At 45.1% G+C, this 27,872-nt stretch overlaps 1 protein-coding gene across 3 annotated transcripts; it reads right to left on the bottom strand.

Moving 5' to 3' along the window:
- Positions 1–260: 260 nt before the first annotated feature.
- Positions 261–27,872, bottom strand: Crtam (cytotoxic and regulatory T cell molecule). 3 transcript variants are annotated; one of them, XM_050133543.1, is made up of 10 exons: positions 27,827–27,872; positions 18,328–18,468; positions 16,596–16,748; positions 14,854–14,997; positions 14,199–14,360; positions 11,385–11,465; positions 8,013–8,096; positions 5,448–5,594; positions 2,988–3,088; positions 261–1,139 (listed from the first exon to the last, which is right to left on the bottom strand). In XM_050133543.1, exons 1-10 carry the CDS (start codon positions 27,870–27,872, stop codon positions 1,023–1,025), a joined length of 1,176 nt encoding a protein of 391 aa, XP_049989500.1. In that variant the 3' UTR covers positions 261–1,022. The 3 variants fall into 3 exon arrangements, with proteins under 3 accessions (XP_049989500.1, XP_049989498.1, XP_049989499.1); XM_050133541.1 differs by having other exon boundaries at positions 261–1,153; positions 2,999–3,088; XM_050133542.1 differs by having other exon boundaries at positions 261–1,153; positions 2,999–3,088; positions 5,448–5,591.

Below are 27,872 nucleotides of genomic sequence, written 5' to 3'. Positions count from 1 at the left end.
ACTTGTCTGTAATCTTGTAAATGTTAAATATATATACATAAAATAATCGCAGGAGGGATAGAACCAGGAGGATATGATACCTGCAATAAAACATTCACAGTATAGGTGTGTATATATCTGCTTGTGCTCATGGTTATGTGCAAGTGTGCCCAAGTGTGTGCATGGGTGTGTGTGTGCATGTGATAATTTCAAAATGTTTTTCTCAGCTCCAAATAATGAGACACGCCTCACAGAGCACCAGAGTTTGCTATGTCCTCTGAACTGTTTTTTTTAATAGAAGAATTATCAATCATTTAAAATGCAGAATCAAGAAGCACAACAACCTCTAGAAAGACACACTATGGTCTTTATGAAAGAAAAAGCCACTCATGAGTTTAACAATCTGTTAATTAAACCCATGGTTTTCTTCTGAACATGCTTTTGTCGTGGTGTATTCAGGTTAAAAAGTTGTCTGCCAGGTTACCTCATATGGTTAGCAAGGAAGCCTAAGGAACTGGCAGCTGAATTCAGTCCTTGGGTTGCGAACTGTAGATCTCTAGGTCTTCATGTCCATCACACGCTGTGACATCCTGTTTCCCCCTAGCATCCATGGGGCAGCTTCTGACAGCCTGTCTTGAAAGTGGGCTCCTGGTATCTCAGGTCTTCTTTGGGTTCTTCTCATTCTTAAGTTCTTCTTGACCAGAAGGAAAGATTTTAAACCAATTTAAATAGTTCTATTACAGCCCCATTCTAAAAACTGCTGTCCACCGCTTCCTTCGAGGTCAGACGTTTGCTGGTCACACTGACCCTGATCCAAAAGACTTAGTAGAGATCTCCGGCTCTGAGTAGTGTTAGTAATAATAGGTTCTGTCTATGTTTTCCTTTCAATGTTCATGGCTTGGTTCTCATGTTGCTGCCCTGGCTCAGTGGCCACTGTCCTGAATTGTACTCAATGGACATTTTTTCCCCATGCCACAGTACTTATGTTCCTTTCCGGCCTTCTGCAGCTGCCCTGCAATCCCATCTTCTATTGCACGGCACACTTACACAATACTCTCTGGGACACGACTGTGCTTGCCTTCTAGTTTCCAGTGCTGCGCCTTCTCCTTCCTCTTTGTTTTGGCTCCCGAGTACAACCGCGTGATGTAGTTCATACAATGCTTAGACTGGGAAACTGAAAGAAAAGCACATTACAGATGAGTTTTGAACAGCATTGCACCCACTTACTTGAAGCTTTTTGGAGGCCATGTTTTAGTTACTAAACCTAACCTGCAATAATTTGGCATATGTAAATGTTCTAAATATTAAGTTTTAATTAAAAAGAAACAACATAAGCTACATAAACAATATGCTAATCAACCTGAAACAAAATACATAGACATTTTTGCCACTTATCAACTGCAGAAAATGATACGTTGTCTTCAGCAAAACCACACAGTAGAATATAACAAGGCTTGTGTGGAAAAATTAGATTGGGGCAGAACTCTCAAAGCCTAGAGTTGGAGCTGGCCCCAGACTGATCTTTTGAAAACATAAAACAATATAGCTGCAACATTGGGTTTGAGGCACGTGGGCAGGAGAATGGTGCTTTGTATCTTCAAAGTCCACTCGATTGGATTGACAAGTTTCTAGAAGATCAAGCATGGTTTTGGGAGCATCTGTTGTGTTCTGGGAGGGTGGAGTAGGGGGAAAGCACCAATAGACAGGCCAGGGCAAGAGGACTAGTGAGCAAATGGGTTCTCTCTGGCCACTTCCGGTCTGCCACGCTGTGAATCGCCCCACCACTCCACCACACTCTCCCCACCACAGTGGGCTGAGACCTTTGAACATTAGCTAAAATAAATCCTTCTTCCCTTAGTCCGTCAGGTGCTTGCCACAGCAGTGAAAAACCAAACCAAACCCGACTAACACAGAAAGAAAACCCTTCTGCTTATGAAGATGGCAAGCTCCCGATGTCCCCATCTGCACAGAGTCCTGAGTGCAGGGTCCATTCCATTTCCTTAAAACTGAACCATGAGGACGTTTGCCTGTCTGGCATCTGGGGTGGGGGCTTTCCTTTCTCTGCTAAAGCTCATGATTCCCCTCAGGCTGTTTCACCTTCTCTTCCCCACCCCCTCTCTCTATAGAGAGAAGCCTATTCTCTCTATATCACACCTTGGAAGGCCAAAATAAAATGAAAAGGCTTAGATGTCTTAAGAGACTAAATCCTATAAAATCCCTCCATCAAACAAACAGAACCAAACAGCAAAACTCAGCACATTTCTTGAAATGCTTGGCAGGTAGAATAAATTAATTTTCACAGAGGAGATATGACAGGTAGAAGGTATAAAATTTTTGTCATGCTATTGACCTGCCTGGCTTCTGCCTACCACACACACACACACACACACACACACACACACACACTATTTATATATTATTTAACTTTTATTAATCAGGAATACACTTGTATATGCATGTGTAGACCCACACTCTCACCCACCCACACCCATACATTCTCCTTCCCCTTTAGAATCTTTACCACCATTATTTTGCTTAAAGTATTGCAATAAAGTCATCCATCAGACCCCAAATATTTCTCTTTGGATTAATTATGCCTTGAATTCAGTTATTCAATGAAAATCTACTAGACACTCCATTTGTGCCAGGCTCCACGACAAACCTGAAGGATGCAGAATGAATTCGGTTGTTTTCTGACTAACAGAATAAAGCATAGGGTGGTACAGAAAGTGCATCATTGCCTGAGGTTCTGTGTGCGGTGCTGCACAGCTCAGACCACACAGTGAACCTGAGTGTGATGGCAGAGTCAGAACCAGGCTCCCTAGAGTGGGGGATCTTCTACTACATGAACTAACCACCACTTAATTTTTAAAGATAAATTTCCTTAAATACCATAAATCAGATGAAAATTTATCAGATCAAAGAAAACTTTGATTCTATCCTCCCCCCCCCCACTTTCCCTATGGTGACTCATGAATGAACCTCATTGTTCAAGGGTCAGGCCACACACGGGACTTACTCTGGCTGCTATTCTCTTGGGAAGAAGATGTCTCTTCATTGTTGGATCTTGACCTGTAACTTTCTAGAGTTTGCTCCGAAATTTCACTTTCTGTAAGAGAAGAAAACCCCATTACTAATTTCTGACACTGCAGACATCTTCAGAAATGGACGCTTGAAGAAGATGACAGCCTGGCCACCGTCGTCTGTCATGACCTCCTGTGCCTCATGTATTCATTAGTGCAATCTTACAGCTCTTTCAGGGCTCCCAGGGGCACTGGAAGAGGGGAAGTCAATTGACAGCTGAACAGAGGCAAGCACTGCCCTTCAGAAAGGAACAATTGCAGCACCCCAAGAGAATGATGGTGGCCAATCGTTAATAGACCTTGAAATAATGTCATTTCATTTGCCTACTGCTTAAATGAAGCATCAGACCCTGCCTCTCATAAGGCAAATTATTTTTTACTTGATTTAGTTAGCAGACAAAACGTTGGGTTTTCGTTCTGACCTTTTCATGCATATTGTGGCGATTTGAATAAGAATGACCTGCATAGGCTCATATATGTGACCTCTTAGTCATCCAGGAGCGGAACTATTTGGGAAGGATTAGGACATGTGACCCTGTTGGAGGAGGGTGTGTCACTAGGAGTAGGCTTTGAAATGTCAAAACCCCACACCAGGTCCTGTGTCTCTATCTCTACCTGCCAATCAAGATGTAGTATTCTCAGCTACTTCTCCAGCTTGCTGCCACACTCCCTGCCATGATGATGATAATGGACTTGCCCTTTGAAACTGTAAGCCAGTCCCCAGTTAAATGCTTTTTCTGTAAGTTGCATTGGTCATGGGATCTTTTCACAGCAATAGAAAAGTAATCAAGACACATATGCATCATTGAAGTTTTCTCTTGTTTTCCTCCCACATCACTCTATTGCCACCCTCCCCAGACCTCTTCTCGCCTCTCACTGTTCCTCCCCAGTCTTCCTTCTGCTTTCATGGCATCTATATTTACTGCATGTGAGGGAAATCACGTTCTATTCATCTTTCCCTCATCTCCCTCTCTTAGTCACCCCTTTGGGCCCACCCCTAATGAGCTATGACTTCATCTTTCTAGATAAGCTCATACTAAGCTATCAGGAGTGATGCTTTTAAGTCTGAGATAGTTAAAGATGCAGGATCTTGAGTTGGTATAAAGAATTTTCTGTTACCAGAGCCCTTGGGCCGTATGTGACTAGGTCAGCTTTGTCCAGCAGCACTATACCTATCATTTAAAGTACTCCAGCCACCACAGTCCAAAAGGGGAGATGTTAATTTCCCAATATATTTTAGCTAACTGGCATACCCCAAATACCATACCATGTTTGAGTTTGAGTGTATGTATTAATTTTTAAAAAAATGGATAGTTTATCTTTATAGCACATCTTGATAGAGACTCAAGACATGTCAGGGACTAGACGGTCATCTTGTGGCCACTGCCACAGATAGCATAGGGCTAGACAATTAGTCTAAATTGAGGGAGAGAATTTCTTTTAGGCTAGTTTTTAAGTTTTTGATTTGTATATAATGTATTGTGATCATATCACCTCCATTAGCTTTTGTCATGTTTCTTGCCCTCCTACTGACCCTCATTTTTCCCAAGTCATCCCCGCATCACCATGTTGTTCTGCGCATTTGCTGCTCCTGTGCAGTTGGTCACAGCTATTAGTGTTTATGATGCCAACAGCCCTGTCACACCCAGAAGGCAGCCTTTCATGGCACCCCTCCCCATTCTCCAGCTTTAACAGTCTTTCACACCCTCGTGAAGAGGGGCTCTAATCCCACATGTGTTTATGGAATGAATTCATGGACTTATTCTGAATAACTTCTAAGGTCCTGTCAAGCTCTGTTACGTGTTAAGTATATGCATTTTAATAGGTATCTTCTATACTACATATTTTTATTTTGATTTATTTATTACTATGGTATCATTATGATTGCTATTGTGTTGGTTTAATGGCATTGGTATGCTTGGGGGAAATGGCTGGTGTCTTATGGATGAGTGAAAATGAGTGCTTTCTTGCAAAATATGAATGTCATCAGATGTTTATCCATAACTAGAACATAAGGAGACCAGGGACCACCCGTCCTGTAGACTCACACAGTCCTAGCACTGGGAACGGTCCCTGGTATGTAGTGGGCACTCAGTGAAGGCTCACTGAGTGAGCGGATAAATTGGCTCAGCATTTTGCCAACAAGAGCATCTACAGCTCGGCACCAACTCCCATAGCTACTTTAAGTTCTCTGTCTTACACTTTTCAAACACATTTCCCAAAGATTCATAGCCCACGTTTGGTAGAAAACAAATGATTGCTTATGTGAGCAGTGCCCCTTCCTGGGCAGCTTGCACAGCAGCTAAGGGAGGAGATTTGATTGACAGACTCCCCCTAGCTAGCCATTGGGCTCTAAGGACCTTGCTGGGTTCTCTGCCTACTCACCCTTCTTCCATATCACGTGTGCTTTACGGAGCTTCATGATGAAGAGCTGAACAATGATGAAGAGGATGAAGATGAGGAAGGACACCAGCGTGAGCAGCAGGATGCCGCTCTTCCTCCTCTCTAGGCCTATGTACCGAGCACTGGCTTCTGTGAGGAGAATGACAGGGTGTCAGGCAGTTTAGGTTCTGATCACTGTCGATGTGGTGGTTAGTCTTCCTTGACTTCCCCACCATGACAGACTATACTCTGGGATTGTGAGCTGAATAAATGGGTTCTCCCTCAAGCAGCTTTTGGGAGAACGTTTTATCACAGCAATGGGGAATGTAGCCAGGACAAAGAATATATACAGCACTTCCCCAGCTCAGCTCAGATGAGTCAGATTTACCCCAGAAGCCATGTACCGCATACTTTTCAGTTCTCTGAAACAAGCAAATGGGCAATGGAGACAAATCAATCCCATGGATCACTTGGAAAGTTGTGTGTTATTTTCTAAATGACATAGATATTTAGTTCTTTTTTTATTTCCGGAGAAAGCACACATGAATATTGACTTAAATTACAGTCTGGTAATTTCAAGTAGCTATGGGGAGTGCTTGTTCAACACAATGTAGTTCAGTAGCACAGGAGAATTAAGGGGTTTGAAAAAAACTATCCAAGTAAAACAAAAGGCCATGTCCCTTGACTAGGCTAAATGTGGCCCTTGTAAAGGCGTTAGAAGATACATATGATGAGCTCTTAAAAATCCTTCTAAACTAGTCGGTAATTTTGCCAAATGTCCTTCATCTCAGCCAACAAGTCCAGATTAAGGAATGGTGGCTATGTGGAGAACACATACTTGAACCTGCCTAGGACATAATCCTTATGCCTTAGGGGATCATTTTTCCTTTATAAAAATAAATACATTGAAAAGGAAAACAAAAGTAAGATACACTAACTCTCAGAAGCATGTGTGTGTGTTTATAGAATATTGTGTTTAAGAATTCAGAGACAAGTGGGACCCCCAAGGCTGAATGCACTGGAGAAGCTACCCATAGACATCAGTCTTGGGGTAGAATTAAGACCCTTAAGGTGAAGCCCCTGCTGCTGTGGAGTATTAAGGACCAACAGGACAGGGATGCTGAACAGGATGAAGCCTTCAGAGCATCCTGTGTCTTGCAGGGGCTTTCTAAAAGCAGGGCTGCAGTGGTAAGCAGCAGAGTGCACCTTGTGCAGCTGGAGAACTTGCTTTGTATGTTATAGACTATGGGAAGCCAGAAAGGTTCTCAGTACACAAGTGGGAAGGGCACAAGGATATGTTTCCATGATGCTAAGCCTGGACCAGAAGAGGAAGGGCTGAAGTCGCAAGATGATAAGGGCTTATGTTAAGGGCATAACTATGATCACAGACAAAACACCTGGAAGAGAACTCATGAGCCATCAGTGGCTACATGTGTGTGCATGTGTACTTGCATCTAGCTCTGTATCTGCACAGAGAAATGAAGGGTTGGGGTATGCAATGCTTTGAACAAGCTGTTTTGGGAAAAAGATGCCACTTGGATTTTTTAACATTGTTGAGTTTAGGAGAGAAGACATTTGACTAAAGACATGGAAAAATGGAATGAAAGGGTGGGGGAGAGGGCTCAGCAGGTAAGGATACTTACTGCCAAGCCCGATGACCTGAGTCTGATCCTGGAATCTACAGTGGAAGGGAAGAATCACCATGCATGCTGTCTTCTGACCTTCACATGTGTGGCATTGCCCCCCCAACAAATAATTAATAGACTAAGTAAACAAATAAGTGAACAAAAAAGTATCTGTGCAATAAACTTTAAAGAAAGAGGACCATGGGATGGAATTGAGACTGATGCTCAGAGGGACACCCTGTAAGAAGTATGGGATTCTTCCTTCTTCCATGTTTAGGCAGCAGGAAATAGCTCAGGAGACAGTGAACTTTCTATGAACTAGGGAAAGCTGGGCAGGGACTATAACTCAGTGGTCAATGCTTGCCTAGCATGTGTGAAATCTTGGGTTTAACCCCTGAATACCGAAATTTAAACAGAGATGAGGTGAAGCAGTGAAATCAAGAAGACCCACATTTAGGAATTCAGAAAAGGGGCTGGAGATGCTCAGCAGTTAACTGCTCTTCTTAAGAACTGGCCTCTCCCCTGGATGACCTGGGTTTGACTCCTTGTGCCCACACGATGACCCACAACTATTGGTAAATTCAGTTTCAGGTGCTCCAGCGCCCTCCTCTGGCCTCTGTGGGCACCAGGCACACATGTAGCACACATACAAACATGCAGGCCAACACTCGTACCCGTTAAGAAAGAAACCCCTTTAAAACAAAAGAGCCCAGAAGAAGTAGAGTTAGTTAGCTGATGTGGAGATACAGGGGTGAGTAAAAATAACAGGACTAGGCAGTAGGATAAGGAAGTCGAGGGACAACTAAGGATGGGGCAGGGAAGCGATTGACTTGTTATAAAGGTAGAAAAGTCTGGAAAACAAGGGCTGAAGAAGACAACTAGACATATAGCTAGGAGGTCAGAATATCAAACATCTGTTCTAAGCCCAGTGGGGAACACTCACCAGTGGTCAAGTCAGGGTCTTGAGTGGCATGCTTTTTCTCTTTCTTGTCAGTCTCTTGTATACTGGAATTTTCCATCATTGAGACTAAAGACATGACATATACATAGATCACATGTATGTGACTTCTATAACGGCTCAGGCTTGACTGTCCCTCTGACCCTCATGCTGACATTTATTTGCCATGTGATGGTGCGGGTGTGCGGGCCTTTAAGAGGATTTTAGGCTCAGAAGGGTCCATCCACACAAAAGGAATAATACTATGATAGAGAACACGTTTCTTTTAAAATATATCTAGTTTCTATGAATGGGTATTTTGTCTGAATGCATGTCTGTCCCCTACAGTAAGTGCCAAGTATCCAAGGAGGCCAAGAGAGGGCGTCAGATACCCTGGAGTTGTTCTCAGTGGTCCTGAGTAACCATGTGCGTTCTGGGAATCGAACCTGCTTCTTCTAGAAGAGCATCCAGTGTTTTTTGTTTTTTTTTTACCATGGAGCCATTTCTCCAGTTCAGATAAAGCTCATTTTAAGGAAGCGGCTTTGTTCCTCTTGCTCTGTCTTGGAAATACCAGGCAGGTCCTTGCTGGCTGTGGTTCCTTAATAAATGGACCTCAAATCTGGGTCTCTTTCTCCATCATTTCCCAACCCCCCTCTCCCTCCCCCCCCTTATGTAGGCCTGACTGGTCTGGAATTCAGTATTTAGACCAGACTGGCCTTGAATTCACAGAGATCTTCTTGCCTCTGCCTGACTGGATTTAAAGGTGTGTGCCTGACCTCTATCTTGTCTTTTGAGAAGGGTTATCTCTCACTGAACTTTCTGGACTAGCTGGTCAGCGAGCCCCATGGAAATGCCCATCTTTGTTTCCCAACGCTGAGATTAATGTGGGCTGCAGGGCTGTATATGGCTAGGGATCTGAACTCGGGTCCTCATACTTGTGCAGAATATGCTTTACCCACTGGGCCAATGCGCAAGCCTCCGTGATAGGTTGTTCCCCACTACAGTTACCCTACCATGCTGCAGAATACGACAACTTACTCCCTTTCTCCTACCACCCGTTGGCACTTAGCCAACCTCCTTTTTTTTTTTCCCATCCCTCCCCTCTGAGTTTCCATCACTAATAATCTCAATTCTATTTGCTTTTACTTTTGGGCCAACACTTTTAGCTTTCACATATGAGAAAGAACGTACAGCCTTTCTCTTTCTGTGTCTGTCTTATTTTGCTTCGAAGCACCAGCTTCTCACAAAAATCGTCACAAATGGCCACAGCCTCCTTTGCCTTACTTGTAAAGGCACCCCTTTATTAACACGTCATGTGCACCAGGCAATGCACATAGTGTGTGGTGTCTCTCCTCAGCTCCGAGAGAGCAGGTTTTGAGCAGTTAGCAAAAGGCCCAGTCCTGAAGCAGTGGAGTAGCAGAGGCAACCAGGGAATTCCCAGTTTGTTTTCTATCTGGGCAACCTAAACCAAAGCCATTATTCCAGGCTTCCTTCCCAAGAGGGAACTATTAGGAAGGAGTCTACAGGATGCTTCAAGAGAACCACTGAATGATGGGGGGGGGGGGAATCTCTGGGCTTTCTGGAGAAACTTGGGTAGGAATGCAGAGGACAAAGCTTTTAGGGCAGCGCTAGAGTCTCAGCGCCAGTCTAAAGTCCAGGCGCCCCTGTTCTAGAAACAGGTTAAGCTGTGAGGCTTTGGAAGATGAACTGGAACAATAAGAGGGCTTTTCTGGAGTTTGGTTGCCTATGCTTCTAATTCCCCCTTCCTTGGCTGCAGTATTTTATCAGCCCGTTGCACAGCGCCACTATGTGGCCCCGAGGGGAATAAAGCCTCCGGCTCTTAAAAATAGATGTTATTAACAGTAATAAAATTGCAGAAATTGAAAGCCGAAAAGAATTTCAGAGACCATGTCTCTTAAACCCTAGGTTGTATACGAAAATGCAGAGCAGAAAATTGAGTTGTTCAGTAGGGGTGACAGGCAATTTAAAAACATCCGGATTCTAAACACGTTTACAAATATTGAATTATTAAAGGAAGGATGTGGTTGCCTCACTTCATAACGTTTTCAATTTCCACCACTCTTCAAAAAAAACCCTCTGTGCTGTACATATTGTATTTTTCAGGGTTTAAAACCCAAAATATTTACTTTTCAATTATTCAGGACATGGCATTTAAAAAAATATGATCTAATACTAAACACTAGGAACACGATAATGACCCAAAGACAGTACCTTCCCAGATGGAATTATTATAGAGAACATGCAGGAACGCATACTCTCCTGAGGGAGGCTAACCATCCTGCTCAAGACACCAGTAGACTCACTCACTAGTTACTCATTCATTCACTCACTCATTCATTCATTCACATGTCCATTTACTGGGCCTTTTCTGAGTAATACCCACTATTGGCAGATACAACGCTGTATATAAAGATAAATGAATTATTTGATAATCTCTCCCAAGTTAACTAGTTTATTCATCATCTAAAATATAAGACTGTCTAAATTCTTCCTATAGCTCCATCCTGTCGAACGTGACCTGTGTTCTCACAGCCAAGTAACCACAGATGTGCCTACGTAGTTGAGGGAGATCTTTGCTATTGACTGTGCTCCTTTCTCTACCTCCTGCTTCTTCTTTCTCTGTGGGTGGGAAATCTTTGTGTTTGTGATGCTGTACATAGAAAACCAAGAGCAAGTCTCCTACATGACTTCAGCTCCGTCTGTATCAAATCGGGAATTCACATGTCACGGCCATGTGTGTGCATGTGTGTGTGTGCCTGTGTGTGAATACGTAAATGTCTTGAGACAAATATCTTTGAGCTCAAAAGGCCCTGTGACACAAGCTCATAACATATGAATTCTTGACTTGACTTTACCCCAGGCCATCACAAAACTGGGACCAGTTGGAGTGGGTCTATGTGGTCTTACCAAATATAAAAAGAGAGGACTAGGGAGATGTTCTAGTGGGCAAAGCGTGGACCATGCAAACATGGGAGCTCAAGTTCTGTTTCCACAACTCACAGAAATCTCATGCACAGAGCCCCTGCCTATGGCTCTGGCACTGGGAGGTAGAAACAGGAGGATTCTGACAGGTTTGCGGACCAGCCATCTAAGCGAGATGCTGAGCTATGGGTTCATTGAGAACCCTTGTTTCAAAAACCAATCAATCAACCACTCAAAAACAGGCAGAAGGAGTGATAAATTCTTACATCAACCTCTGGTTTCCACACATGTATGTACGAGTGAGCACACCACATGTGTACACACATACACTCCACACACATATACAAATCTTAAAAATATTCTTTCAATGTAGACTAAAAATGTGCATCTCCGATCAGGCATTTATTTTAAGGCTTCAGTGATTTTGAGACTTACCCATACTCGTGGGCTCCTGGGGGGCTTGAGAGGAGAGAGGGCTTTGCTCAGGGGCATCGGAAGCTGTTTCTTGATCTGCAACTAAAAAGGGGGAAAAACAAAATTCTGCAACCACTGAGATCAGCCTTAGCCACATCTCGCTCAAGATCATAGTGCACAGAGCCTGGCTGCTACCCACTTTTGGGGGCTGTGCCGAAATGCAGAGCCTCAACTCTGTGATTTGAATCTGTACCCCGCTGCTTGCCCATCTGCTAGGTGACCTGGCGGAGAGTACAGCATTCCGGGACCCCTGTGTGCAAGGACATTTGGCAGTCGCCGGCAAAGGGCATTTACTGTGTCCTTCTGCACACACCTGTCCATCGGTTGCTCTGTTTGTCCACCTGCATGTAGATATTTTCCTATTTCCATGGGGAATATACTTCCATCTCAGTGATCCATTTCTCTGGTTGCAGAGCGAGCTGAATCTCAGTGCTGTTATCAGCATATTCCTCAGTGACTTGAGCAAGATGTTTAATTTATCCAGCACTGAAGATTTTTCCTTTTGTGTGAAATACAGTTGCTGGCTCTTACCTCGTGTGTGTGTGTGTGTGTGTGTGTGTGTGTGTGTGTGTGTCCAGTAATAACGCCATTCACATAAGGTATGTAGTACAATGCCTGTTACTAAGCAAGACACTCACTAAATGTTGCTGTGTAACATGAAGAGCTGTTTGTGGATCAGTCCAGAGAGACAGCTTGGCTCATTCTCATCAGTCAATGAGAAGGCTGCCATCCAGGAAGACTGTAAATGTGTAAGCATGTAGCTGTGCCTGTCAACAATACTATGTGACAGATGGGCATTGTCTCCTGAAGTTTATGGATGCTTCTCAGTATTCATTTAATCAAAGAATTTTCTGTGGTTTAAAATCGCTATTTTAGTAACTAAGCATATGTAATCTTTAAACAGGTGTTAAAAAAACCCGAATTGCAGGTGAAATCTTTGAGGAAAGCAGGAAGAGTACAGCAAAACCATTAGAGAAATAATATTTCAGAAGTTCCATTTACCCATGGTGATACAGTTTTGCTTGTTTGCTTTTTGAGACAGTATTGCTATATAATTGTTTTTGTTGGCCTGGAACTTGCCATGTAGACCAGGCTGGCCTCAAATATCTGGTGATTCTCTTGCTGAATTATTGTATTTTTATTTCAAGCAAGATGACTTGGTAGAAATAACAAAATGCAGAAACTGCTGAGAAACACATTATTTTCTATTAAACTGGTCATCGAGAATATTTAAAAATATAAAAGCAGTCGTTTTCTCACACAAGTTTGTAACGTGTTTTTCATAAAACCATGCAATGTTTATCATCATATTGCAGACTTATTATTTTAAAGTAACCACGTATTTTAAATTTCTCAGTTTTAACTACTAATAGGTATATATTAACAGAGCCTATAAAAGTTCTTTGTGGGTCTCAGCTATTCTTAGGAGTGTGAAAGGTGGGCTGGGTGATAACTCGGTGGGGGTGGGGGGTAAGGTGCCTGCTGCATAAGTGTGGGGACCTGAATTAGCATCCCTGGTACCCAGTTACAAGCCAGAACAGCATGAACCTGTGCTCCCTGCACTCCAGGGCAGAGACTAGGGGACCCTCATATCTCACTGGCCAGCCAGTCTCGAACCAGTGACCCCAGGTTCTGTCATGTCTCAGAAAGTAAGATTAGATAGTGACTGATTAGATAGCCTCTCCTCCACCTGCACTCACCTCTGCCTGCACCGGCATACTGCTTGCATGCTCACACACACACATACACACACACACACACACACACGCGCGCGTGCATGCACATACATGCACACATGCCTACACACACACACACACACACACACACACACACACACACACACCGGAGTGTGGAGGGCATTGCATTAAAGATGTTTGAGAACTGTAGCTCCATGTGTAAAGCCCCACTCCCACATTAGTGATGGGAACTAAACGCCTCTCATTTGCAGTCCCAACCCGAGGAAGCCAATGAATCCCCAGAGAATTTAGCTTGTCTTCTTGCCCTGCTCTCCAGAAACACTGCGCATTCTTAGATATGACACATTCCTAGACAACTCTTATGTTCCCTGCATCCCACCCAGAGGACAGCGTAGATGAAAGGGCTCAGAATGCTCACTTGTAAGTGTGCTTTAAAGCATTCCCTACTATTATTTTTTTTTTTTTTTTTAAAAAAAAACCTGATTGTGTGAACAAAATATTTGTACTATCTCTGTGGCCCATCAAAGGAAAAAAATAATAAGCAAATAGAAGCCACTGATTGCTAATACTAATGACCCACTCTGAATATTTGCTGGAGATCTGGAATGGTTCTAGACAGCCGATAGGTAGCCGTGATGGGTATTATTGGTTGTCAACTTGGTACCCTTGGGAAGAGGGGGCATCATTTGAAGAATTCCTTCCATCGGATTGGCCTGCAGGCATGTCTATGGGGCATTGTTTTTATTGATGGTCGATGTGGGAAGGTTTAAGCAAGGGACGAGCAGTGCTACCTCTTGGCGATTGTTCCTGGGTTCTGTAATAAAGCAGACTGATCAAGCCATGAGGACAAATCAGTAAGCGGCTCTCCTCCATGGCCTCTGCTTCAGTCCCTGCCTCCTGGTACCCGCCTTGAGTTACCTCGGTGATAGAGTGTGAGCTGAGCTGTAAAGATGAACTCAGCCCTTTCTTCCGTTAAGTTGTTTTTGGTCAAGGTTTTAGCACAGCAACATGGAAGCAAACTAGGCCAATAAAGAAATATTAAGCTAAATTAAAGAGCTAAGAAAAACGTCCTTCTTACCCAAATCTTCAAACCCGAAGGGGGCCACCAGCCGCCTTCCTTCCAGGCCCTTGTGCCGGATAACGCAGTGCACCGTGGAGTTCCTGCCGTACGTGTGGACCACGAGCGTGCTGGTGGTGTTGCAGGTTTTCCCGTCAGCTTCAAATTCATGGTGGAGCCCGCCTACACGGCAATTTGAAGAGACGGGAAGGGTTGTGAGTAGTAGGGTAGTGTAAGGGCTCAAAGTATGTCTGAGGTCGAGGAGGTTAAGATTTTCATGAAGGGATTTCAGCCTATGGTTTCTCGGGACACAGCCACTTGATAAACTGACTAGCGTGTGGACACACACCATGACAAGTTTCCAATCTTATGACCCTGTAAAAGGTCATGCTCCGTGTTACATCACTTAACTTAGGGAATTTTGTCGGTTTTTAAGACGTCTTGTAAATAACTCACTTTATATTTCTACTCTGATTGTTTAAAGATTCGTGATTTGAGATTAGCCTTTCAACATTAGACAAAGGATTGACAGTTATGAGGCCAAGTTCTCTGAAGCTGATGTATTGAACGGTGTCTTTGGGCACCTGTCACCACCAGAGGGCGCCATAACATTTAAAAATCCCTTGGAAATTGAAGCAAGAAAGAAAACAAAGAACCCTTTCTCTCCCCTACTTACCATAGACCTCCAGACCACTCCCCAGCAGCCAGGTGACTTGCGGAGGGGGCTTGCTCCTCTCTGTGGAGCATTTCAGGACAACATGTTTGTCTCCATTCTGCCGTCTGACCACCAAAGCTTCCACAGTCGGCCTGAAAGGCGTCACTAGAAGAAAATGGAGTTTTCTGTGCTGAGCTAGTAGTGGCAGGTGCGTCTGCGGGCACAGGTGCGTCCGCGGGCACAGGTGTGTCTGAGGGCACAGGTGTGTGTGGGGGCACAGGTGCGTCTGCGGGCACAGGTGTGTGTGTGGCACAGTTGTGTAGAGGCCAGCAGTAGATGTCAGCCTCACTCTTTGATCACCGTCTGTCACTGGATCTGGAGTTCGTGGATGCAGCTAGGCTGGCGGGCTAATGAGCTGCAGGGAGGGACCTGTCCCTTCATCAGTACTGGAGTTAGAGACGTCTGTGCCCAGCTTTTATGTGGGTGGTGGGCATGCCAGCCCTGTTTGTCAGGCTTGCACGGCAAGCACTCTCCCGAGTGACAGGGTCTCCATCCACCTGGCCTGCATAGGTTCGGCCAAGCACATCACCTGTGAATCTTCACCTGGGATTGCTGTAGAATAATTATGTAATTCCTGGCTACATTTCTTGTTTAACTTTCCCCAGAATCCTGCCATTTTATGCTTTCAAAGAACCAGGCTGGCTGAAGTCAGAATGTTTGGTCCTGAGCATGTGGCCAGTTCCCGAGAATTCCCAAAGAGACATGGTCAGGAAGGCAGACCGAACGTGGTGTAACGCCACAGGCTTGGTTGCCAGCGCACTAGGGAGAGACCCGACTTTAGTCCCGCCTGTCACCAGCTAGCTGTAGAAACAGACAAGCCCTCCAACGTCTTGGTATGTCAGCTGTGACACAGAGACGTTGGCGTTTTAGCTCTAAACATTTGAGGTCTGTGCAAACAGGGGGCGAAGCACAGTTCTTTTGCCCCTCCTCACATCAAAAGAACATTTCCATTATCAAGGACCCGCAGGTCTTTTTGTACTGCTGTCCTGGAAGTCATTTCCAGCTGGACTGACGTCTTCCTTCTTCTACTTTTGCTTTTTTATTTCATGGAGAACCACACTTGTATGCATTTATTAAATTTATGCAGATGTTGAGAAGAAATGGAACAACTCTGGGCAGGTTCCAGATGTGTTCCTTGTTGGTACCACAAAGATGGGAATATGAGGCCCTTCAAAGAACTAATGGTCTGGCTGTGGACTCAGTGGTTCTCAACCTGTGGGTCACGACCCCTTTGGGGGTTGAATGACCCTTTCCCAGGGGTCACCTATGACCATCAGAAAACACTAGTGACAGTACCAAAGAACTAATTCCTTCGAATTGTCTGCTGTGCTCCATGACACACGCCCTTCCTCAGGTAACTATTTTTTGCTGCCTTCCTTCCTTCCTTCCTTCCTTCCTTCCTTCCTTCCTTCCTTCCTTCCTTTCTTTCTTTCTTTCTTTCTTTCTTTCTTTCTTTCTTTCTTATGACAGGGTTTCTTGGTGTAGCCCTAGCTGTCCTGGAAGTCTAATTGTAGACCAGGCTGGCCTTGAACTCACAGAGATCCTCCTGCCTCTGCCTCCAGAGTGCTGGGACGAAAGGTGTGCACGGCCACCGCCTGGCCTCAGATAATTTTTTTTAATTAAAAAAATAAATACAATAAAAATAGTGTACTTTGTCCATCCCTGTATCACGCCTACGGGGAGTTACCCTGCTGGGAACATACCTAACACAATCACCTTCACGTGCTTCGTCCTCACGTGGCTTCCGTACTGTAAGCACTTGTACACGCCTTCATCCTGCAGAGTTACGTTTGGCATACGGATGGAGAGCTGTGTGGCCGAGTGGTGAAGAAGCTGGTATTTGGAGCCTTTTAAAGCTGCACAGGAGGGAAAAGAAGCTGGTATGAGGAAAAGCTTACTCACAGAGTGCCTGCCTCTCCTCCCCAGTGCCGGGATTAAAGGGACATGGAGCCAAGAAGGCATCCGTGACTTCCATGAACAACGCTTGCCACAGTTTGCTGTTTAAACATGATGTAGGTGTGGTTTGCCTGGTCACAACATCAGCAATGGAAGATAAACATACCAGCTAAGTGCTTTACATCCTGACCTGGAACTTTCATGGAAGGTCAAAGGTCGCTGGGCAAAGCAGGGGCTCTGAAAAGAGCAATTTTGTTGGTTTGCTCTTTAATCTGTTAAAGGGGTTTAACATGCTCACGCATGTCTAACGACCCAAGGGAACATCTCTCATCCGAAAGGAAGGTTGTGCCTCTTGGGACCTGATGTCTCCTGAGCTAGCACTCCGGATTTTCAGTCTCATCTCTGCTGGCACAGGAGTCAAGAGTTCTTTGTTGCGGGGGCTGCACTGTGAAGTGTGGGTTGTTGAGTGCATGCCTGGCCTCTGCCTTTCAGACTCCTGAGCCCAGGACCCCCACTCCCTACTTGTAACATCCCCAACAATTCTCAGTCGTTGCCAAATGGCAACCAGAGTGCGAGATGACGCCATGTGGAGAAAACCTTCGATGTGGATTAATGGGTTTTACTGCAAAACCCCCAGAATGCCTAACTTCCCATTCTCCAAAGAGGACCAAACAACTTTGTTTACCAGAACTATTCCTACTCAAAGTCCACTTCTTCACCGCCTTTCTCAACCTGCACCTACTTAGTCTACCGGACTCTACTGTTAACAGTGGTGAAGCTTACATCAATCTGATTGGCTATTTTATATTTAACATATCAATTAAGCAGTATTGACAAAGCATATCTATTTTTTAGTGGATCTGTTTGTGACTATAAATGGAACTTGGCTGAATCCAATTTTCTCAAGTCCTTGACATCTAGGGGTATTCGAGATATCGAGTGTTCTCATTAGGAAAAACACTTTGGGAAATTCCTGTCTGAGGTCTAAGCAACGCCTGAAGTCTGCCCGCTCTTTCTCTCTCAAGCATGCCACACACCCTTTCCGTGTGACACAAGAAAGGCAGGACTGTCCTCCTGACGAAAGTGCATGCTGTCTTGGTGTTAAGTCCAGCGGGGGAAGACAAGGTGCTAGGTAACTTGACTTTGCTGCCGGCTCTAGACACAGGGTGATACGTCAGCTCTACAGGAGAGCCCACCAAGGCAGCCCGCTGTCTGCCCACGGCTGTGGTGTGGGTGTTTCCTGGTCAGTGAGAGTCAAAAAGTGATGTGGGGGTGAGGTGCAGGCGTGGAAAGGTGCTTTGTAATTTGAGCCCCCTTTAACAGTCTTTCTGATGGGGTTTCCACTTCAGACTTCCTGTGCCCCCCCCCCAAAGCCGCCCTGTGTCAAGTAACTTCAGAGGTGTGAGTCACGTGAGCCAGTGGGTGAGCTGAGCCCACCCTTCTGGTGACTCATGTGGGTCTTTGTGCCACTAATCTGCCCCGGGTGGAAATCCCTTAGGTGGAGGTCTATCATTTTCGTTCCCCCCTCACCCCACTTACCAGGATGCTGGTTAAAAAAAATGGTGAACCCGGAAGGGGCCAGCCATTGGAGAGAGGCATTCTTCGCAGGAGAAGTGGCACAGTTTAGGGTGAGTGTCGCGCCCTCCTCCACTGTTATGGTTTCCATGTTCAGAAGTGCTGCTGCGGATGCAGAGATGGGGAGGGTCAGACAGCACGCATGTGTACATGAGGTGTGGTCTCCAGAGAACAACCCCCAGGCACTCAATTCGTTCCTCTGCCAAGTGAGTCCCATGATTTGAGGTTGTCAAGTCTGGCAGCAAGCGCTCTGGTAGCAAAAGCTGCTGCCCAGGCCCAGAGAAAAAAATCTGTTGCTCACTCTACAGTAGAGTGAACCCAGCGGGCTCAAGGTCACAGGTGACTGGAATCTGTACTCAGGTGTGGACTCATCCACACCTCTGTAACTACATAGGCCTATCAGAGTGAGGAACCGCCAGAGCCCCGGGGAGCCACTCAGTTTATAAAATGGGTGATTTGCAAATTTGTGTGTTACATCAGCTGTGTATGAGGCTGTGGGGGAGAAATTGCAGGTCCTGGTGTTGCTCGGTGACAAGGTGCTTCCTAGCCATGGAGAAGCCCTGGGTTGAATCCCCAACATACATACAAGCATGTCTGTGTGCAAGCACACACATGCACACACATGTGCTCTCTCTCTCTCTCTCTCTCTCTCTCTCTCTCTCTCTCACACACACACACACACACACACACACACACACACAGTGATGCTCTAGTGACTTGTTGGGGCAACTGGTCACTGGGAGTTATGCAGATCCACCCCAGTTAGCTTCTCCCACAGAGGGACTTTCTCCAGCAAATGTATGAGTTTAATTTGTCCAAATCACAACCCTCGAGAATGATGAAGAATTGACTCTAAACAGTGACAATTTTATTGTTCCAGAAAGAACATAAAGGAAGAAAAAACTTTTTTCCTTTTTTTTTGCTGAATTGGCACATTCATCATCGTTCATGATTGCTTCAAGTTTTAAACTAAACTGCCTTTCCTTGGTATTAATATAATTCTTACCCAGGAGGGTGTAAAAACTATCCAACTAGAAGAACGCTACACCTGTAAATTATGAACAGCAAATGCTTTAAAGCCCTATCTCCAACCTAAAATTGAAAAAAAGGAAGGAAGTCATTTCCTCCTGATAACACACACTGTGGGAAAAATAACCTTTTTTTGAAACAATGCTTCATGTAGTTCAGACCCTCCTTGAACTCACTAGATCGCCCAAGCAGGCGCTGAGCTCCTGGTCCTCCCGTCCCAGCCCCCTAAGTGCTGGATTTACAGACATGTACACTATACCCAGCATCCTTGAGATCATTTTAAATATCAGGAACAATGCTTCGGGGGAGCTCTGGGGACGCACTAGGACAGCCTTTATTTTATTTGTTTATTTAATTTTTGTGCATTCCATCTCTAGTTCTTCATTTCCATGTAGTCTATAGCGAGAATAACCCCCAGTCTGTGTGTTGTATTCATACTGCTTCTCATGGGAAAACGGTTTTCATTCTAGCTGACAAACACCTGTACCATCAGCCAATGCAGAAAAAGAACAGCGCGCCATTGTGAGGCTGGAGAGATGGCTTGGTCTGTAAAGAGCTTGCCACGCAATCCTGGGGATCTGAGCTTGGACCCCAGCACCCAGTAAAAAATATATAATAGGCGCAGAGTATTCATCTGCAATCCCAGTCCCGTGGAGCTGGGGACAGGAGAACCCTGGGGCTTGCCGCCAGCCAATCCAGCATAATGGATGAGCTTCAGGTTCAAAGAGACAGCCTGTCTCCAAAAACACAAAAACAACAGCAACAAAAAAGTATAGAGCGATGTTGAATATACTCAACATTTACCTCTGGCTTTCACACACTTACACACACACACACACACACACACACACACACACGAAAAGATCTGTGGCGCTGCAGGTACAGCTCCATTGGTAGAGTCGGTGCCTAGTGTGCCACAGGCCTCAGTTTCAATTACTAAGTAACCAAGTAATCAAGACATCCGTGTTTTCAAAAATAAGCAATGAGGCTGGCAGCCAGGATTCTGCTTGGGTCCCCTCATGGGAAATAATCTCATGCTCGTGAATTAAACAGTCAGCAGACGCCGACAGTGTCGTCCTCAGATTGTGATAAACTGCACCGCACTGTGGCTTTTTAGCAAGGCGGAGGCATTATTCACCCTAAGATGTTGCTTTTGCTGCTGAGAACTTAACGTGTGTGGCTGCTGGTCAGACTAACCACGTCTATTGACCCCAGGGACGGCCATGGGAAGACCTGCGACTGAGGGGCAGAGCTCGGCTGTGCCGCCACTCCCTGCTTTGGGCTTTACTGATCTCATTTTGGCCCCAGGTTCGATCCCGCAGCAGGAAATTGGTGTAGAAAAGACTAGCCCATCACGAAGCCACAGGCCCACCCAGCTTTGCTTAAAACAATAACTTCAAATATTACTTGGAATGCCTAGGTCTGTCAAAGGGTGCAAGGGGAAGATGCTGTGCCGAGTCCTGAGGGAGAAGCCTTCCGAGGAGGAGCCGTGCACGCGCCTCGTCGGGCTGGTGGATGCTGAACAGTGAGTTTAGCTGTCTTCTCACTTTTCTTTTACCTAAGTTGGGACTCCAACTTTCACCTGTCGTCAGAGCAACGAGGTGTGGGTTTTTTTGCTTTTGCTCACCACTTCCTCCCCGTCGATGCTAGCGATACACTGACGGTATTCTCATTCACCCTTAGCTTTGCTCACGCCCTACATGGCATGTGCCAACTTCCTGCTTCACCCTGTCTGACCTGCAGCACTCTCTCCTCTGTAGATCAGCCCTGTGTGGGACTCAGCAAGGAGTGGCTGTAAGGTCTCACCGCCTCCTGCTTAGGTCGTGTTGAGTGGATGACTGTCTTCTGGGCTTGGTTACCTCAGCGACTGGATGCATGTAGCCAAGAATGACCATGTGTAACAAGGCCACCCTTTGAGTCTTTTCTTATGGACTGTGTGGTTAGGAGATTTCATCACGCTGCAAATGCATGAAGTATAGTTATTTTTACAGTGCTGAGACTGATCCAATGGACTCTTTTCTTCTTTTCTTGTCCTTTAAAAAGATGATTACATATATTTAATAGCCTATCTATCTATCTATCTATCTATCATCTATCTATCTATCTATCTATCTATCCATTACCTATCTATCTATCTATCATCTGTTGTGGAATATTCAACTATGGAAAGAGGTGTTATATTTGTTTATGCTGTGGAATATTACTTTAGCTGTGTAAAGGCATGCTATATTTGTTTCTGTTGCATTTGTTTAATTATGTAAAGATGTGTTGCATTTGTTTCTCTTTGTCTGCCTAAGGCACCTAATTGGTCTAATGAAGACCTGAACGGCCAATAGCTAGGCAGAGAAAGGATAGGTGGGGCAGGAGAACAGAAAATAAATAGGGGGAGAAATCTAGGCTCAAAAGAAAAGGGGAGAATGAGGAGAGGAGACAAGGAGGAGGACAGAACAGGGAGTTCCCCGGGACCAGATGCCAGGCAGCTCCCAGGCAGTCAGACACAAGAAGCAGTGAAAGTAAGATGTACAGAAGGAAAGAAAAGTAAAAGGTAAAGAGAAACAGGTTAATTTAAATTAAAAGAGCTAGCCAGAAAAGAGGTAAGACTGAGCATTCATAACTAATAATAAGTCTCCGTATCATGATTTGGGAGTTAGTTGGTGGTCCTAAAAGGAAAAACCTGGTACTTCTCTGTCTCTCTCTCTTTTTTCTCTCTCCCTCCCTTCCCCCCTCTGTCTCTCTCTCATGATATTTAATTTGTATTTTAATAAATAAAGCTTGCCTGAAGATTAGAGAGTAAAACAGCCATATGGATCAGCCATACAGACCAGACAGTGGTGGCACATACTCCTTTAATCCCAGTAGCCACACTAGTTTTCCATAGAGGCCGGGCAGTGGTGGTGCACACCTTTAATCCCAGCACTAGAGAGGAATATGAAACGGGAGGAGACAGCTCTCACACTCAGTCTCATTCTGAGGATTTGTGGAGGCAGGATCGCCATTTCAGTCTGAGGTAGAGGTAAGAGCCAGTGGCTGGCTGCTGTGCTTTTCTGACCTTCAGGGTGAACCCCAGTACCTGTCTCTGGGTTTTTATTATTCATGCTATGCATCTCCATCTCTGTGTACGTTTGTGTAAGGCTGTGTGTGGGTGAGTGCATCCTAGTGCACAGGTGGAGGTCAGAGAACAATTTGTGGGATTCACTTCTCACCGTGTGGACCTCCTGGTTCCAAATCAGCTCAGAAGTCTTGGCCACAGGAACCTAACCCACTGAGCTGCCTCACAGTCCTCCGTGTCCCTGTTCATCACTTGTACTCAGGATTCACACACACTGGAGAACGTGGCTTGCTACGCACTCAGACTGCGTTGCAATCTTGTGAGGCCACGGTGTATGCAGTCTGCTGTGGAGACACGATAGAGGCTTGCCAACACTCCGTCATGCGGACGTTACAGAAACAGAGCTTGGACTCCTCGTCATCTCTTCCCTCTCATAGGTAAACTAGCTAGCGGTCCTGGACTTGGAAGGTGGCTCAGTGGGTAAGAACACACGCTCAGCAAGCATGAGGCCCTGAGTTCAAATCCCCAGCACCCACATAAAAGAAAAACTAGGCATGTATGTGTGGTTTGCGTGTGCTTGTAATCCAGGTGTCAGAGGTTCAGAGATGGGCAGATTTCTGGTGGCAGCTCAGGCCAGGCTGGCTAAAACAAGTGGGATTCAAACTTAATGGAGATTCTGCCTCAAGGCCACGAGAGAAAGAACATTCGAGGAGGCGTATCCAATATTCTCTACTGACCTTTGTGTTATATGCACAGCACACATGTGTGCACACATACTCACACATACACACACACTCTTTCTCACACATACACCACCCACAAAATGGTAGATGGTGTCTCATCAAAGCGCGTGTGACTAATTTTCAAGCAAAGGGCGCATGGTAGTCACGCCCACCTCCTGAAGCCCACACAGCTGAAGGAAGCCAGGGACTTCCTAAGAACTCTTGGCCCTTCCCAGCATTAGGGGACAGTTTCTGTGGAGGGTCTTTACTCTATATAGGTTATCAGAGAAACTGAAAAAGCAAGAGAATATTCATTTTTAAAAATTGCCTTATGCCCCATTGTTGTATGTAATAAATTCAAAAGCAATCAGAGCAAGTCTATTGCAGGGTCTCAAACTTAGCATGTGCAGTTGGAATCTGTCCTATTCTGTCCCCTGTGCCTCTCTGTGTCCAGTTGGAACCCAGGATCTTTCCTGTCCCCTGTGTCTCTCCGGCTTTCCTCACTAACACAGATAAGCCGCAGGCTCCATCCCAGCATTTCCTTACATTAGTTAATGTGGTCACCAGCCATGGCACCCAGACATCCGACAAGCACACTAGCCTCTCATCTCTCGCAAGCACTGATTTAATCAATCCAGTCTTTTTTTCCCCACGACTGCTGTGGCCTTGGCAGAGTGTCCCAATTGCTTCTTGCTGAACCATTCCAGCAACTGTCTTCTAACTGTCCCTCCCCTAATTCACCATCCATTAGCTTTTAGACCGACATTTTAAAGACATTATGCTTCCCTTCATTTAAAGTATTTCCTGGGGCCGGAGAGACGGCTCAGCAGTTAAGAGCATTTGCTGCTCTTCTAGAGCACAGTTTGAGTCACAGCACCCAGAGTTGCGGCTCACAACTGTCTGTCACTCTAGTTCCAAGGGATCCAATGCACTCTTTGGATTTCGGAGGTCACCAGGCATGCATATGGGTGAACAGGCATATGTGCATATAAAACACTCATGTTATTAAAATAAAATAAAATAAAAAAGTTAAAAAAGAGCACATATGACTCTTGCAGAGAACCCGAGTTCAGTTCCTAGTCCCTACAGTTAACAGCTGCCTCTGACTCCAGGCGGATCTGATGCTTTTGTCCTTCACTGATACCTGCCCCCTGCCCCCTTCATATCACGCACACATACACATATAATTCTTAAAGAAAAATAAGGCTTTGTGTGTAGGCATCAGGCTAAAGCTCCTGATGATTTCATCACACATTTTCATGTCTCACTTGATGATGCTCCTTCCAGACAGCCCAAGTGAAGGGACACTTGTTGGGTCCTGGAAGATTCAGGCTGAAAAGTCACTCTTGCCCAGCCATTCTCATGGCTAGCTCAGAGCCTTTCTTATCTCCCTCAAGACTCTTTCTGGAGACTCAACTCATAGATTGCAACTTTTGTCAAAACGTCCAAGTAGAAGACTCCAGGAACTGCTCCGTGCTTAATGCACATGCTGCCGAGCAAGCAAGAAGAGGGGCGTTTGGATTCCCTAGAACCCACATTGATGCTTGGTGGGAGCAATGGTTCCTTTGCCATTCCCACCCTCAGGAGGCAGAGACGGGATCTCTGGACCAAGCTGGCCAGTTAGAGCAGCTACACTGGCAAGCTCTAGGTTTGACGGAGCGACCCTGCCTCTGAATGAATAAATGGAGAGTGATCAAGGAAGAGTTTTCACTACCAAACATGGGCTTGCACACACTTGTACACACAAGTTTACACATGCATGCATGCATACTACATGCACACGCACATATAAAAAAACACACTTGAAAACAGGCCTTCACCTCCTTCCTTCCAACGGACTGAATCTCTCTTCTAGATACGGAAAGGCTTTGATGGTTTCAGCACTAAGTGCACATTCCTTTACACTTGTGTGGTTAGAGGGACAGTCCCGTTAATGGATCACAAATGGCTACAAGTGGAGGCAGTGTGCCGACCGCTCACTATGGACTCCCAGGGACTAGAATAAAGGTAGTTTTTAAAGATATTAGTTGAAAGGGCAGTGTAAATCTTCAGAGACAAATATTTTAAGAGAACTCTTAGTTTTCCTCTGCAATTGTGACATCAAACAATAGAGACTTGAACCGAATTAAAGCTAAAAACATGTGCGTGATTTCTCAGATCCTGTTTCTACGGCTCTCTTGGACGAGTAGGCAGAGATGCACTTCAGGGAAGATCATTACAAGAAGAGATTTGTATGATTTTTAGACAGACCTGGCAGAGAACCTGCAGATGTGAAAATCGATTAGACTTGTCAAAATCAAATAATTTCCCAGGCCATCATAAAGAGGCTGACTCGTTGCAGGGATGCAGGGGAACAAAGGAATTCTTCAGTTTGCAGAAGCCCTTCCTTCTTGCAGCTAGAAAAGAGGCTTGGAAACAGCCTGGGTTTGACCTTTTCATCAGCCACAAGGTAAAGGAGAGGAATGAATTTGGAAAAACAACAAACAAACAAACAAAAACGCCCAGACTCCTTGTCATTACGTTTTATCCACAGGGGCAGGGCCCAAGATCTTGAAATTCCTTTGTCTGCAAATCTCTGGCAGCCTCAGAAGCCACCGCAGTGATTTTTTTCTACTGCCTAATTTGCTAAAGTCAGCTGAGGATTTGCAGCTGTGTGGAAGCTGATGTTGATAAGAAGCAGCACAGTCAGCTCCTGCCCACTGGACCCTGAGGAGCCTGAGCAGGTTTAGGTCAGAGTGAGCAGCAGTGGTTCGAATCCCACCGAGGGTCTGTGTCACCTAGGTGGGGGAATTTTCAGTTTGGGTTCTTTCAGTATGGAACCTTTCAAAATGTCTAAGTCAGCATAAGCCTCAGGTTCTTCATCCTCGTTAAGACAGAGTTTCAGGGCTGGAGAGATGGCTGGGCAGGTAAGAGAACCCTGCTCTTGCAGGAGGACCTTAGCTTGATGCCTAGCACACACATGGGTAACTTCAGTTCCTGGGGGATCTGATGCTTCTGGCCTCAGCAGGCGCCAGCCTACATGTGCACACACAGGTTGCCTGTCCTGGCAGACTTGTCTTAGGTTTATCTATTTGTTTTCTTATTTTTTGAGACAGGGTCTTGCCATGCTGCCTTGCAATTACTGATTTCCACGACATAGCCTAGACTGATCTTGAACTCATGGTGATTCTCCTGCCCCAAATGCTGATCTTACAGATGTGCACTGCTGTGCTCAGAATAGGTTTATCTCAAGATACGATTTTTTTTGTTTTTTGCTGTTTATTAAAAAAAAAACTATTTCTATGGGATTTTTTTTTTTTAACGTGGGAAATGTTTGAAGCATGGAAAGTTAAGGTCAGCCGAAGACTTTAAACCTTGGAATAATTGAAATCATACTAATTTTGGCTGTCTAAATGCACCCTTTCAGAATGCATTAGCTGTTCTGTAAGCCACTTACTCAAGAAGCTAATGTCATTCGTTACCAAAATGGAATCCTCGTTAAGTGCCTCAGGGTACAGGGAAAGGAAAGGAAGGCATAATTGAAATATAAAGATCAGGGAATTGAAAAACTATGTAAAACTAAAAAAAAAAAAAAACAACTTTCTGCCCCCACCCCCATCCCTAAATAGCGTCCTTCGGTTGCCATTTGAAATGAAAGCATCTGAGCAGGATAGTCACGTGACCCGACACAGGCCAGGAGAATCACTGCTTGGAAGCAAACACGCTTACCAGGCTTGGCAACTGCTCTCTGTATGTGGTCCCTTCCCATCCATCTGACACAAGGACCATCTGTGACACCAGGAAATGATCCCTCACCCTTTCCCCCACTTTTGGGTAGGACTAATGTGACCCAAGCCCAAAAGGTCACTGCCCTTTTCTCTAATGTTCATAACTCTATGGTAGAATTAGGCTTCAGAAACCAAACTCTAGCAACAGAACTGATTTATTTCTATGAAGGACGTGGCCTTCAGGGCTGGAGAGATGGCTCAGCTGTTAAGAGCACTGGCTGCTCTTGCAGAGGACTCGGGTTCATTGCCAGCTCCTGTGACAACTCAAGGCCATCTGTAACTCTAGTTCCCAAAGATCCAACTTCCGCTCTGGCCCCCTCGGACACTGTGTGCACAGGGTACACAGACTCAGGCAGGCAAAACTTTCATACGCATAGAATTAAAAACAAATGCACTCTTAAAAGTAGCTGGTTTTCACGGGGATCTTATTCTCTCTGGAGTAAACTAGAATTGAGTAGTGCCTCACCACTTTCAAAGAGCTTTTGCATTTGAGATTTTCTTTTAATGAGAAATGTGACAGGCCAAACTTTTAGTAACATTTCCATCTAAAGACGAAAAAGCTGAATTTAGAGAAATTAAAATATTTGACAAAGACTTGTACACAACGACGTTTTGACAAGGAAGCCAGTTACGTTTCGCAGTTACCAGATCCACAGCTGTGTTCCACACTGTCCCTAGTCCCTGAAGAGCAGTTGACAGGAGACAGAATAGGCACGGTACCTGGGTGTGTGGGCTGAGTTCAGCTAGAGAAGTATTAGCAAAATTACCTGAGTTGTCTTCTGTAGTAGGTCCTCCATGAACACAGTGGACTAACAGGTAAGTTTAGTAAAAAAATGTTAAGTCTGCCGAGCAAAATACAAACCAAAACAAAAACCCAGTTCGCTCTAAGTCCTTACCTTGCAATGGGACCCAGGACAGCAAGCTGAGAACTCCCCACCACAT

This window comes from Alexandromys fortis, unplaced genomic scaffold (genome assembly GCF_014885135.2).
Source record: "Alexandromys fortis isolate MF-2015 unplaced genomic scaffold, M_Fortis_MF-2015_v1.1 scaffold_231, whole genome shotgun sequence".
Taxonomy (NCBI): Eukaryota; Metazoa; Chordata; class Mammalia; order Rodentia; family Cricetidae; genus Alexandromys; species Alexandromys fortis.
The sequence above is the reverse complement of the archived record's forward strand: the minus strand, read 5'-3'. Positions and strand labels throughout refer to the sequence as shown.

Excerpts from the sequence above, each read along its gene's own strand:
- Crtam (XM_050133541.1), bottom strand. The coding sequence starts at position 27,872 with ATGTGGTGGGGAGTTCTCAGCTTGCTGTCCTGGGTCCCATTGCAAG. Across the intron at positions 18,469-27,826 it reads GTCCTGGGTCCCATTGCAAG|CAGCACTTCTGAACATGGAA; the intron begins GTAAGGACTTAG and ends CTGCATCCGCAG. Across the intron at positions 8,097-11,384 it reads CCAGGAGCCCACGAGTATGG|TCTCAATGATGGAAAATTCC; the intron begins GTAAGTCTCAAA and ends TCATGTCTTTAG.